We start from the raw sequence: 14,808 nt of genomic DNA on the forward strand, positions 1-14,808 counted from the left end.
GATTAGTGGAGTTTTGTGCAATGTTTTCAGTCGAAAGAGGCTTCATAAAGGCAGATTCTGGGAATTTGCCAGAAGTAGATATGTTCATGGTGCTGGATTATTTTAATAAAAATAAAGACTTTATAAGTTCAGAAATGCGTGGAATAAAATTGATAAGGTAAGTAGTCAAGTTATAGGTATAATATACCACTATAGTAATAGGTAAAAATAATAGAGTAAAGAGTGATAGGTACCGGGCGTCTCATTTTAAGTAAGATAACAAAATAACTTGGAAAGTTTGGCGCTGGCGACTATACTGCGCTTTTTTCACATAAATACTAGTATTAATGTGAAAAAAGAGTGGGTTGCTCGATATATGAAAAAAAAATATGGCACAAAGCGCCCCACGCTTTTTTCACCTTAATACTAGTATTTTCCGTTTATTATTGTTTTCAGCTTATATTAAAAATTATTTTTTACTTTTTAGTTTGATATGCTCTAAAAGCGTGTTTTTTTAAACTATATTTATTTATTGTTATTATTATAATTATTTCTTTTTGGATAATTTATTAGATTGCTATCTACGTATTTAAAATAATTTATTTTGTAATAAGTGTATTGGGTTAGGTAGATTAGCTTTGGCTAGACTTCGCCTATGTACATTTTTGGTACTAATAAAGACAATAATATTTATTTATTTAAAATAAATCTTCCGATTTGATAGGAAAACCATTAATTTCAGGTCTGGTAGAAAAGACTATGGTGATAATGCCATTGGATATGTACAAGTCAAACAGCAAGGAGTACTTTGTGAACTAAAAGCTAAAATTACGCCAGAACATAAAATAAAGTCAAAAAATTACGACGTGTTCTGTGTTATTAACACTAATGAAAAAGAAGTAGTGGAAGCAAAATGTCAGGGCTGTGCAGCGTCAGAAGGAGGATGTAAACATGAAGTAGCATTTTTGATGTGGTTGCATCGACGTAGTGAAGAACCTTCTCCAACAGAAAAAGTATGTTATTGGAAAAAGTCAAAGTTATCATCTGCTCCGATAACAAAAAAATTTATTTCATCATCTGATTTTGGAAAAGAAATTAAAGCGGTGTATAATGATTCGGTACTACAAGAATATATATATACAGCTAAAAGGCAGAAAATTGAAAATACCTTAATGCGATATGAAAACATTAATAAATATTCGGATCTTTCAATCCATAGCTTAGCAATTTCATACAAAAATTCATTACAAGCAGAAATAAGCTCAACATGCTTTGTTGAATTTATTAAAACAAAAATGAAAAATCAGTTAATTTTAGATGTAGAAAAAGATACTAGAAAACAGAGTGAGAGCAATATTTGGCAGGAAATGAGATATGGGCGAATTACTGCATCAAAGGCTTATGCTGTGACCAGATGTCGAGTTTTAGATGGATGTTTAGTCGAAAGCATTTTAAGGGCAAAACTTTTTCAAACAAAAGCAATGAAGAGGGGATTAAATCTGGAAAGTGACATTTTAAAAGTATTGGAAAACCAAATGGGGCAAAAATTCTCGAAAGCAGGAATATTTCTTTCTCAAGAAAATCCTCTAATAGGTGCCTCTCCTGATGCTATAAATAGTACATCTGTAGTTGAAATTAAAAGTCCAACAACCGAAAAATCATGTTTAAATTACATAGATTCCGACGGAAATATTAAGAAAAAATACTTGTATCAAATTCAGATACAAATGTATCTTAGTAATAGAGCTCATGGAATTTTTGTCACCTCACATCCCGATTTTGAAAAATCAAAAAAAATTACAATTAAACATTGTGACTTTGATGAAAAACTTGTGAAATCTGTAATAAAACAACTGAATAAATTTTGGTTGGAAAACATTTTTAATAAAATAATGTAAAATATTACTCTGTGTACTTATTTCACTAAATAATCTTGTAAATTAATAATTCCACAAACTATTTGCACTATTAAATCTTAATATTTAACTAAACTTAAATGAACACTAGCATGAGGTTGAAGAATGGAAAATTCCCTTATTCGAGAAATCACTCGTTCAACATGTATTCTTAAGCTTGCAATTCTTTTTGATTCTGTAACTTTATTCTTCGAACTTTTTTGACTTGATGAAACAGGTGGTGGTCTAACCAGTTGATTATTATTGGCTAAAAGTTGATTTTCGAGATGCTTAAACCCTCTGTTGGCCATTACTTGAGCCCCTGGATCTAATTTTGCCAAAAAAGTTGATTCTTCAACTATCATTTTATCAGTAGTTCTATCACCAAAGCCACTAGAAATGTAAGAAATAAAACCATTTGGTGTACATGCTATTAAATATTTCATAGTGTTACAACCTTTATATTCTGACCATGAAAGAGACTGTAGTATTGGGTTGCTTGGTTTTTATATCGATATTTCAAAACAGTCAATAATACATTGAACATTTTTATATCTATGCCTAAAGGGAATAGGAAGTTTTTCTTGGACATCATTTAATGATTTAAATTGCACAAATGGATAAAGGTAACCTGCTAATAAAGGTATAGTTTTTTGAATAATATTACATACCCTAGCAACTTGTATGCCAAAATCGTCAGCTAATATTCTATAGGATAAATTTAGTTTTATCTTTTTGAAAGTTAAAAAAATATCTAATCTATCTAATTTACATTTTTGCGCTAGAATATTTACAATTAACAATGAATGGCTAGGAATACCTATATAAAGTTTTGGATTTCTTTCTATTAAAAACGTAGATCTTTTTCGTATTTCTTCTGAAAAGTCTATATTCTCCATATATTGCGTATTGTCAGAATCCGACATACTTAGCTGTGACAAGCTAAATGTGGACGTAGAGCCGCTAGTGGAAATAGAGATAGAATTATTTTTTTCAGCAAACCGCATTATCTTCGAATCATTTTGCTTAAATGCACATTTTTTTTTTCTTCTCTTTTTCCACTGGCACCAAATCATCTGGCATACATTGAAATCCCTTGCTGCGACTTTCTACCTTAAATAAAACTTACATCTTTTTGTTTCGGTTCTGTTTCGCTTGTCACGTTATCTTCTTGCTCAACATCCTCGATTTCAGCAGAAGTCCCAGGAAGTAGTAAACTATGAATCAAAGACCGCTGTTCTTTTTTTTGTAAAAACTTCGACTGTTTCGCTTTATGTGCTGTTACTCGACTTTTTTGGCAATCAAAAAATCTCGGTACTACATTTGGCTTAATAAGAATATTACCTTTTTTCATAGTTTTTAAATACATATAATTTTCTATGTCTTCTTTTACCTAAAAGAGGTTAAAGATATAAAATATTTTTTATTCTGCGTTATCATCGCAAACTTTAACTTACATCAAAATGATCCTCACAACAATAAACGTGTCATTTACCAGAACCAAAAACTTCTCGACGCATAGCTTTTTGCTAAACCTTCCTAGCTGTAGGATCAGAAGGCACGTTTATAAATAGTTTCTCAGGGGCATTTTTTGAGGTATTAGGACACTCAGGTACAATACAATATTTCCTCGTAGTTTTTTTGTCACTCATGGTACACCAGAAATTAAATTAAAAAAAAGTTACAGAACAGAAAACACCACACGAATACTCGCAACAGACTAAACAAACACGTTTTTTAATTCGATTTCCACTGTTTCTGGCCGTCTCCCGATACCGCGGCGCGGTCGCACCGTCTCGTCTGCTGCATCGTGACGTCACCCAAAGCTCCGCCCCGTTTTCGCGTGGAGCAACTTTGTTAATTTTTTTAAGGGGTTAAAAGTAGGAATAAAAATCTAAAAATTTGGGAATTTACTTTATAGGTGTTTTTCTTTCGATTTGTAAAATAAAAAAAAATCGAGAACGGGACCATTCACATAAAAAAATTTTAAGATTTGAATTTGAGAATCAAGTCTATGAATACAACTGTCTTCTTTTTGGTTTAATTTGCGCTCCTTTCCTTATTACAAAACTAATGAAACCGGTTGTAGGTACCTTAAGATATTGGGCTTGTTGATAGGAAAAACACGCGCAGAAAATTTGCGAAAAATAGTTATATTTTTAGAATCATTAGGTTTTATAATTAATAAAACTAAAAGTATTATGATTCCATCACAGACATGTAAATATTTGGGGTTTGTGTATGATTCTGTAAAAATATCTGTCTCTCTTCCGGCAGAAAAGAGGGAAAAAATTATTGGACTTCTACAAAAATTTGTTTTACGTAAATCATGTAAAATACGGAATTTTGCTCGATTTATAGGCACCTTAACATCTGCGTGTCCTGCAGTTTCTTATGGTTGGCTTTACACCAAATCCTTCGAACGTGAAAAATTTTTAGCCCTTGAAAATTCAATGGGAAATTTTGATGCAAGGATGTTACTTTCACCAAGGTTATCTATGGATTTTTAATGGTGGTTATCTAAGGTTAAAAAAGCAGAAAAGTCAATAAAACCTCCTAAGTTTTGTATCGAAATTTTTTCAGATGCATCCCTGACCGGGTGGGGAATATCTTGTGGGGGTAAAAGATCCCAAGACTTTGGGTTAAGGTTCTATTTTACGTGGTTATTTTATTAGGTTAAGGTGTTATTTTGTATTATTAGGTACATCATATTATATGTATAATTTTATCTGCACCCGACAAGGGTTAATTTCTTTTTTATTATTTTTTGTTAGAAATAAAAGGTTATAATTCTTTTAGTATTATGGTGTATTAATTTATTGTTGTCGATTTCTTTAAACATCTATCAGTGATCTTGTTTACTGAAGACGAGGCCAAATATAATTAAAAGATCAAACGAACTTACCTGGAAGTGAGGTTCGATCTTAATTATATGTAGGCCTCGTCGAAGTAAATAAGTCCCCCCCAGCCCAAGTATTCCCGAGTGCAACAATAAAGCTTTGAAGAAATGAGACTTGGTTATGAGATATTCGGGGACGGGAGCGGAGAGCAACGAATTTTTTTTTTGCTTAGCTTGGAAATGTGTGGTTCGGAGCAGGAACAGGAGGTACTACCAGTGATCTTATTTACTTCGACGAGGCCTACATATAATTAAGATCGAACTTCATTTCCAGGTAAGTTCGTTTGATCTTTCAATTAAGCTTGTCGAATGCGTTTCTAATAAATTCCGCAGAAAAACGTTTGGAGATAAGAAACATGCGATTGAAAATCTGATGTCATTTTATAAAAGCCGTCAAACAAATTAAAACGAACAAATGTTGAAAAAACGCAAATATTTGATTTTTTCAACAATCCTTGGAACCTTATACATTTCAAAATAGCGTTTTAAATATCAAGAAACTGCGCAATTTTGCTTTTATTTAACCGCCCTCATATCTCTTATACTTTCCGAGATAATTATGATAGTTCTCGAATTTTGGATATTCTGTACATCATGTTTAGGAACATTCTAGATTTATTTTTAAAGCAAACCAATTATAAATACCTTTGCCTGCGCTAGAAGTTCCTTAAATACTTTACTGACATTTACGTTGTCCTTTGCAGAAGCTTCTACGAATCCATTTTCCCAGTCTACGGTTACTACTGATTCTGTAGTGGCTGTATCAACCTGTAAAAAAAAACTTTAAATATCTCATCATTACAAGTTAACTCAATTAAAAAACCAATTTTTATAGATATGTCTGTTAAAACTTTGTTGCCTTTTTTATTATTTTATTTTCAGTACTGACCTTGAGAAAATCTATTCCCTTAAGAAAAAAAGGACCACAATTTACTTCTTACACGATATTTTTAAAAATACAATTGATATAAATTGTATCCCTTTTCCAGAAAATGGGTATAAAAGAGCCTATCAAAATAAGCATGAAGCCATTAAGCTTTATTGAAGCCCAAGGTACTAAAATTTACACCTAAAATATACGGCCCTTTATAGCAGAACCGGTGAAGGGAAATTGTATTTTGTGGTAACATTAATAAAGTAATGTTAGCTAAAAGGCCTGGAAAAATATTTTCAATAAAAAGGAAGTCATTTTAATACCACGTTAGTAGATTTAAAATTTTACCGTTACTATAAATGACTTATACGAAATAAATATGTTAATGACTAAAAAGCAAATTAAATTAAAGAAGAAAAAATATACGACCCAAATATTTAACAATGAGAGCTATCATTTTTAACGAAAAAAAGGCCCACTATTAATTTTAAAGCTACCCCGTCTCTTAATTAGAAAAAAGGGAAAAATTTTAATTAATTATCTACTGAGATCGGACCTTTATATTCCTGTAGAAAAATTTGAAAGCTTCTGCGGAAGTAATAGATGAGAATGATCTTGTAATTAATTACTTTCAGGACCCCCAAGAAGCGATTTAAATACCGCGTTTATCAATCTTCTTTTTCTTACAGTTTTCTCTTTTAGAGAAATTATTGCTTTTTTGGGATTTTGCTATTTTCCTCTTTACAGTTGACCTATTTCTTCTAAAATTACGGTTGTTTTTCATAATTTTTATTTAGTACATATCACTTACAGAAATTATTCTTTCTAACAAAATGATACTTAATTTTTAAGTCATGTTTCTATTATCAGTTTAGTAAATAGAAATGTGGACGGTTTAAGGAAAACAGTATCTGGATGTAGGAAATAAAAAATAAGAATGATTGAAATACTAAATTATTATATTCTTTGTCTAACTTTACTTTAAAATAATTTATTATGAATAGATTTTTTTTTAGTAAGCTTTAGAAGCTTTATGTTGAGGCTATTTAAGAATATTGCAGAAGCAAAAGTAAATAACTTTGTATAAGTCTACTATATATTTTTTTTAAATCGTTAATAAGTTAAACATGACGAAAAAATGGTATTTAGTAGCAGACTGTAAATAAGTGTCTAAAAAGCCAAAAAGAAAACTATGCACATCTTTCATTTAACAATTTTTAGTATCTATTCTATATACTGAACGATATATCCCTACAGTACAGTTTATGCTTTTTTAAAATGGCTGTCTCATTTCAAAATTTCTAAGTAACAAATAGCAAGCTGAGTTCAATGAAATTCGTTGGGTATATAAGATGGATTATTAAAAAGAGTTTGCGAGAGCATATTTGGAAAAAAAAACATTTCTAGTAGTCCTTCCTCAAAAATGAATTACAGAAGTTGTTTACATTCCTTTTGTTTCCTTTATTAGATTTGAAGATTTATAATCCATATAAATCCATATTTCTATTTATATGTACTATTTACCACCTTTGTACATATTTTGGTGAATCATGCCTTGGCGCTGCGCCGCTAGATGGCTAGTATTTATTTTACCGTGTGGTATGACAGTCCACAGGCGGCCATGATGTGGGGCGAGGGCTGTTGTGTCTTGAGAAATTAAACAAACGTGATTTAGAGATTCCTGAGTTTTTTTTGAGCCTGAGTATTCTAAATATGGTCCTTCTCACCGTGATATACCTTAACCTATGGGTAATTGAGTAAGCTACAAGATGTGCTGTTTGTGAAAACGTTATTTCGGAAATTGAGTCGAAATTTCCAATGTTTCCTTTCCTTTATTGAGTAAACTGTTAGCTTCTGTTTAATTTGTGGTGTTTTCAAATAAATAAAATAAAATAAAAAATATTTATTTTGTTTCCTCATATTTTAAAGATGGCGGAGGAACTTAAAGCGTTGACAAAAAAAGAGGTATTATTAAAAGTAAGCAAACAATATTTAAAAATTATTTTGAGACCGTAAAACAATACATTTTAAGTATAGAACCTGAAAATACTGATAAGCATATTATTTTAGAGCTAGAAAATAGATTAAATAAATTCTCCGATCTACTCTCTCAATTTGATGATGTACAGAGTTAAATTGAGATGTTGTCAGAGTCTACTGAGGAGCAACTGCAGGAGCGTACATAATTTGAAGACAATTATTATAAGTAAAATGCACAGGGAAAAAAGATTTTAGATGAATACTATAGTGCTGTTAATTCTGGGGAAAGTAATAGTTCAGTCAATGAGAGTGTGCAAAACCCTTCAAGTTCTCGAGGTAATTATGTGCAGAGTGCACAAATGCATTCAATGGGTTTGAAACTTCCAGCAATAAATCTTAATAAATTTTTAGGTGATTATAAAAATTGGCTTGAGTTTCGAGATCTGTTTGAGTCAATAATTAATTTGAATGAGTCATTAAATAATGTTTTGAAAACATTTTGAGACTGAGACTTGGAGTTTTCATTTTTTTCTCTAGTTACGTAGGTCTCTTTGAGATAATGGTCGAGTTCTTTCAATTAAATAATGTGCAAAAATTTCACTACCTTCGAGCATCCCTAGAGGGTGAGGCGGCTCAGGTAATTCGTGGGATTAAGACTACTGAAAGTAATTATCAGATAGCATGGGATATGTTGTGCAATAGGTACAATAATAAAAGTATTTTAGTGCAAAATCACATAAAGTCTTTGCTTAATATACCTAATTTATGTTCTGAGTCTTATTTTGAGTTACAAAAAATGGTTGATGCAGTATCAAAACACATTCAAGTTTGAAAACCTTGAACCAACCCACAGTGTTTTGGGATACGCTTTTAATTTTTATTCTTAGTTCTAAATTAGACAAAAAGACAGAGAGTGAGTGGGAAGAAAGAAAAGTAATTTGTTCCGATTTAAAATCATTACGTCAGGTAACTGATACAGAGGTATTCGGTCAAAATTCTGAGTTTCCTTCTTTGAGTGAGTTTTTAGAGTTTCTAAAGAAAAAAGCTGATCTTTTGCAAGATTTGGATATTTCTAAGAGTAGAAAACAAGTGGGGTTAGAAGAAAGTGGTTATGGTAAAGAGGGTAATAAGGGTAATCGAGCTAATAATAATTATTCTTATAACTCTCATACAGTGTCAACACAAAATAGTATTTGTGCCTTTTGTAAGAAGTCGCATTCAATTAATAATTTCCCTGAATTTATTAAACTGGCAGTGCAGTCGAGAGTGGAAAGGATGCAAAGTTTGAAATTGTATTTCAACTGTCTAAAAGAGGGGCATTGCAGTAGATTTTGTAAATCTAATTATTCCTGCAAGAGGTGCAAGCTAAAACATCATACTCTATTACATTTAAATAGACTTCAACAAGAAACACAGGTTTTAAATAATGAGCCAGAGCAGAATAAGGGCACTGATGTGGCTATTAGTTTATCTAGTGGTGTAAGTAATTTTTATTCATATGTCTTGTTGCAAACAGCTTTAGTGAAGGTTATTGACTCATCCGGAGTTCCTCAAGTAGGCAGAGCTTTACTAGATAGTGGTAGCCAGGCACACACAGGGGTGTTGTGGGAGACTAGGTCTTGAACAAATTGAGTTTTCATCTGTCATAGCAGGAGTTGGTCAAAAGGTGTCGGAGTTATCCAATCTTGTATTAATCGATATTCGATGAGTCTTCCTTGTATCATAATTCCTAAAATCAGTGGTACACATCCTCCTTGTAAGATTAATACATCTTCTTGGAATATACCAAAAAATTTATGTCTAGCAGATCCAGAGTTCAACAGGCCAGGTGAAATTGATCTTCTAATCGGTGCGAGTGTCTATCGAACCTATTATGCATAGGCCAAGTACATTTATGTAAAAACGACATGTCAACATTGCAGAAATCGCAACTAGGTTGGATTGTAGGGGGTAAATTTCAATCTAATCTCCCTGTACCAAGGTATCGATGTAATTTGACAACCAACTTGGACCTTCAAGAGCAGATTTGCAAGTTTTGGGAGATTGAAGAGGGTTTTAATTAAAAAGCCCTTTTTTTCTGAAGAAGAAAAATTATGTGAGGAAATATTTAGTCAAACTACAACTCATAATAAGGAAGGCAGATTTGTTGTATATATTCCTTTTGTTATGTCATGTTTCTAGTATGTCATCTCATTTCGGGGGTATTTGGGAGGCAGGCGTAAAGTCATGCAAAACATATTTAAAGAGGGTTCTAGGAAATGCTTTATTAACTTACGAGGAGTTAGTTACAGTTTTGACAGAAATAGAAGCTATCTTAAACTCTCGTCCTCTTACCCCAGTCTCTCCAGATCCTAATGATTATACCGCATTGACCGCCTCCCACTTCCTAATTGGTTGACCCCTTACTTCCCTACCAGAGCCATACCTAGAGGATGTTAAGCAGTCCAGACTTACCCTTTTTCAACGTTTGCAGCAGCTAAAGCAGCATTTTTGGTCGAGATGGTCCCTAAAGTACGTGAGTGAACTTCAGGTTCAAACTAAGTTGGAAATTCTTAACAATGTTTTTCAACCTGGAGCCCTGGTTGTCTTAAAAGATGATAACCGACCACCCTTACAATGGAGTATGGGAAGAATTCTCTCTGTTCAACCAGGCCAAGATAGGGTAGCAAGAGTAGCCTCCATCCAGACCTCTAAGGGAATTGTGAAACGTTCGTTTTCCAAAATTTGCCCTCTACCAATGGAATCATGTAATACTCCAAAACCAAGTGATACGAGTTAAACTATAGACCAGATTTGTGCTTCTGCTATAGACTAGATTTAGTGGTTGATCAACTGAACTAAACTTAACCTAACTTACCTATTAAGAGTTCTTAGTTTTAAGTATGCTTTATTTAATTAGTGTGATAGGTCTATACTAAGTAAGGATACTATGTTGATTTAAGTCAATGTTAAACTTTTCTTTTGAAGGTTAAGCCCTTCAAGGTGGGAGGCATGTTTACATTCCTTTTATTTTCTTTATTAGATTTGATGATTCATAATCTATATTAATCCATATTTCTTTAATATGTAGTATTTACCACCTTTGTACATATTTTGGTGAATCATGCCTTGGCGCTGCGCCGCTAGATAGCTAGTATTTATTTTACCGTGTGGTATGACAGTCTACAGGCGGCCATGATGTGGGGCGAGGGCTGTTGTGTCTTGAGAAATTAAACAAACGTGTTTTGAAGATTTCTGAGTTTTTTTTTTGAGTATTTTAAACAGAAGTTCTCGAAGCCGTCTAGTGCGGTGCTGGTGTGATATTGTCAAGATAGTAAAACCTTGGTAAAGGTAAGATAATACTGGTTAAATAGTCATGAAGATGTCGAACGATGTTGCTGACGGTTACAGCAAATTTGTTGACGAAAATCCCAAGAATCTGCAGAGAGGTAAAATGATGTATTATTTTTTTGGTGTATTCCTCAAATGGATTTTATTAGACATAGCCGTATGTTTTCTACTAGCTCCAGAAATTGATATTCTAACGTTACTATGAATTAATTTTAAAAATTGCTCAAATTCCATTCTAAACCAAGAAGTAAGCTGAAGTAGAGTAGTTGAAGCTCTATTCTAGAACTAAATATGCCGACTGGATGCACCTAGAGAGTACAATAAATTTGACTAAATCAGAAAGGCAAGTTTGAGTCACAAATAATCCAGCAACTATGTCAATAATAACTAAATTTTCGAACTTGCAATTTTTAAATTTAATACAACGTTTCGGTTGGTGTATATCTGGTATGTGTAACTGTTATCGAGTGTAAACTGCAGTTAATAATGGTTGGAGATACACACCAACCGAAACATCGTGTTAAATTTATTAATAAAGACAATGCGAATTTGGAGATTTAGTTATTACTACTGTGCTCATATCTACCACCTTCAAAACTATGCCAATTACTGGGAATTAATGAGACTCGTACAACCACCCTACACCAGCACGTCAGTAGCACATCATTCTTTTATCCATGAGTCTACCGGCAAATGTTGTGTTTGGTGATGAACTTCGTTTACCTTTGAATGTTGCTTCTGGAAGACTCCACAATCCACAATGCTGAAACCCTTGAAGAGTTTAAAGATTGGGAAGGTGCATTCCATGTGATCACCAGAATCAATCACATCCAATAACAAATATGAAAATTGTAAATATCGTCTGGTTAGAATCTTACCATTACTCAGTTTTGATAAATCAAATTGGAGAGGGAAGCAGTATTATGAAAATATAAGTACGTATTTTTTTATATTTATTGGCATTAGCAGAATATTTTTAGCCTTATATGCCAACCTAAATAACGTCTACAAATTACATTGGACACTCACAAACGATCCTGACTAGGTCAGGGGTTCACGGCTGCTAGGCAGGTACGTATATAATACTCACCGCTCTGCCGAGACCGCTAAAATGAGAAAATACGTTAATTATGTTCAGTTTTTGTGCTTTTTTACTCTAATTTTTCAGTTTAAGTTGATCATTTAGGTTTATTTACACTAAAATTACCAAGCATACCAAAATAATTTAAATTAGTAATGAGAACAATGGGAAAAATAAATGGGTAATGAAAAGTCTAATTAAAAAATACAAGATAAAAATGAATTAGCCATTAGAAAAAATACTAATCAAATGAAAATGAAACCTCTATGGAATTGTGTTAATGATATTTGTTATAATAAAAAATTTAACCGAAAAAACGAACTTTTTTACGATGAAACGACGCCTACAGAAGTCACACAAATCACGCTAGCCTCAAAAAGGAAAAGGCGTCTGTTATTGATAGAATTAAGGCCGAAATCCTAAAAGAAATTCGAAATGAGAAAGTATATTCCCAAGCTTACATAATAAACAAATCTTTTGAGCCTGGTATATTTCCCCAATCTTTAAAAATTGACGTAATTATACTATTGCATAAAAGTGGCTCGGAAGAAGACGTTAATAACTACTCATCTCATTACTTTTGAATATGACAAAAACAGATGAAAAAATTTCAAGGACAAGGTTAATATCTTACTTAGCAAAATACTCTGTTTTTTCTTCAGATTAACAGTGTGGATTTTGAGAAAAAATTATCAATGAAAAATGCTTCTATTCAATTAACAACTTGGAGAAATCAAAGCCATTACTGTGCATATTTGTTGATCTCTCAAAGGCATTTGATACTGTCGACCATGGTGTTTTATTGAAAAGACTTTATTCTTATAGCATTTGTGGTATGGCTTATAAAATGATTAAAAGTTACTTAAGCAATAGAAAACAATTTGTGAAAATGACACTCAAAAAAATAACTTGCGGTGTACCTTAGGATACGGTTCTTGGACTTTTATTGTTTATTGTATTTCTCAACGACTTACATAAAATTTTAGTAAGTCGTAATAGTACTGCGTACCTTATTATCTGTCCCCAAGTACTCTACTGGGGACAGATAATAAGGTACGCAGATGATATTACCATATTTTACTTTGGTGATTCATGGCATTCTGTAAAAGCTGAATAAGATTAAAAAAAAAATTAATTTAAACGACTTAAATAATTTTTAGATTTACACTTAAAAATTTTATATTTTGCTTTAGTACAATGACACTTAACCTATGAACTTAGTGGATGGGGTGGGATAAGGAACCGTCACATGCGTTCTCCTAAAGCTGTCCAGAAATGGATAATAAAAATTATATATGATAAAAATAAAAAAGAATTTGGCCCTCCAAACAGCTTTCTACTATTACTGGGATACTTGATTTGCTGCAGTAATATGTCCAGAAATTGCTAATGAACCTGCATAAAGGAGTCATGTTGAAAATGTAGATCATTTCTATGCAACTCGAGCTTAGAAATAGAATGCATTAGTATCCCAAAGAACAAAAACTATTGGTCATTGATACAGTAAGCATTATAGTTCAGAAATCTTTAACTTTGTTCCCCAAAATATTAGAGATAAATTAAATAACAAAAATTGAAAAATGCATGTTACAAATTGGATATATCAGATGGACAGAGAAAGATTCAAGAATTTATTAGCTTATACCGTTGATTGAATATTTGAGAAGATGCTCAACCTTATGGACAAAAATGTACCTTCAAATGTACCCGACAATAAGATGGCGACACCGTCGCGTCGATCGAAGTGAACTCGAGAATTTTGCCAAACGCGTGTGCACAGTCACTGTCTGCCTGCTTTACATCATACGCCCTGAAAACTCGGGCGTCTTGAGCATCTCTTAATGTTTTCGACAGGTCTACTTTGAAAGATTATGTAATTTTTTTGTGGACATTTAGAGTGCTAGACATTGATTTATTTTCTTTAGTAGTGTAGCTAAAAGCTGCCTTTCTTGCATAATATACACAGTTAAGTGTTGTTTATAAAGGCCTTCATAATAAAAAAAAAAACAAAAACAATAATATAAGTTACTTTAAATCACAGGTTCTGAATCAAATACCATTTGAGTGGATTCAAACCAGTGCAAATATGGATATTTTTTTAATGAGGAACACACTGCTAAAATTAATGGATATGCGAAAATAATTTTTTTAAAAGATATTATACGATATATTTCATAGATATTTACGTAAGAACATACCAAACAAAACTAATGCGGAAATATCTTAATCAAATCTATATATAACTAATTTTTTTTCTCATTTAATAGTAAGGTTTATTTATTATAGAATTTTCACCAAATATGATAATTAAATTGAATTCAATATTTATAACATATTGAATTCAATTTAACCAATTAATAGCAGCTTATTTGTTTCAATTTTTCTTTTAGATACTTTAGCCTTTACAGAGCAGTGCCGTTCGTTTAATTGGTTTTAAAAAATGGATTTTCGAAAATCGTAATAATATCAATTAGGAATAATTTTTAGATATCTTCGTTCTGATCTAATTTGATTTAAAAAATATAGGTTCACAAACGCAAATTTAAAAGAGTAGACTTAGTTTTATAAAGATTGAATTATACTTATTCCAGTCAAGTAAGGTAAAAATTTTTAGCTTAACTGACTTATTTAAGAATAGTTAAAAAAAATACTCACTGCATTTAAGGATTTATTTATATCCTTAATTCAGTCATTATTTTACTTGAATATTTGACAAACTCCTTTCATTGTTAATATGTTTTAACTAGGCACCTTAATGAAGATCTCCTAG

General features: G+C 31.9%; 1 protein-coding gene across 5 annotated transcripts in view; it reads right to left on the reverse strand.

Moving 5' to 3' along the window:
• Positions 1 to 14,808, reverse strand: part of LOC126737574 (ras-related protein Rap-2b) — a 442,108-nt gene that overhangs the window by 13,063 nt on the left and 414,237 nt on the right. For 4 of the 5 annotated variants that reach the window (XM_050442565.1, XM_050442558.1, XM_050442549.1 and 1 more), the window contains one exon: positions 5,419 to 5,541. In XM_050442565.1, coding sequence (XP_050298522.1) covers positions 5,419 to 5,541 — 123 coding nt within the window. Of the gene's footprint in view, positions 1 to 5,416; positions 5,542 to 14,808 lie in introns of those variants that run through there. The other variant, XR_007661057.1, reaches the window with a different exon arrangement.

Source organism: Anthonomus grandis, chromosome 1 (assembly GCF_022605725.1).
Source record: "Anthonomus grandis grandis chromosome 1, icAntGran1.3, whole genome shotgun sequence".
In the NCBI taxonomy this organism is placed as follows: domain Eukaryota; kingdom Metazoa; phylum Arthropoda; class Insecta; order Coleoptera; family Curculionidae; genus Anthonomus; species Anthonomus grandis.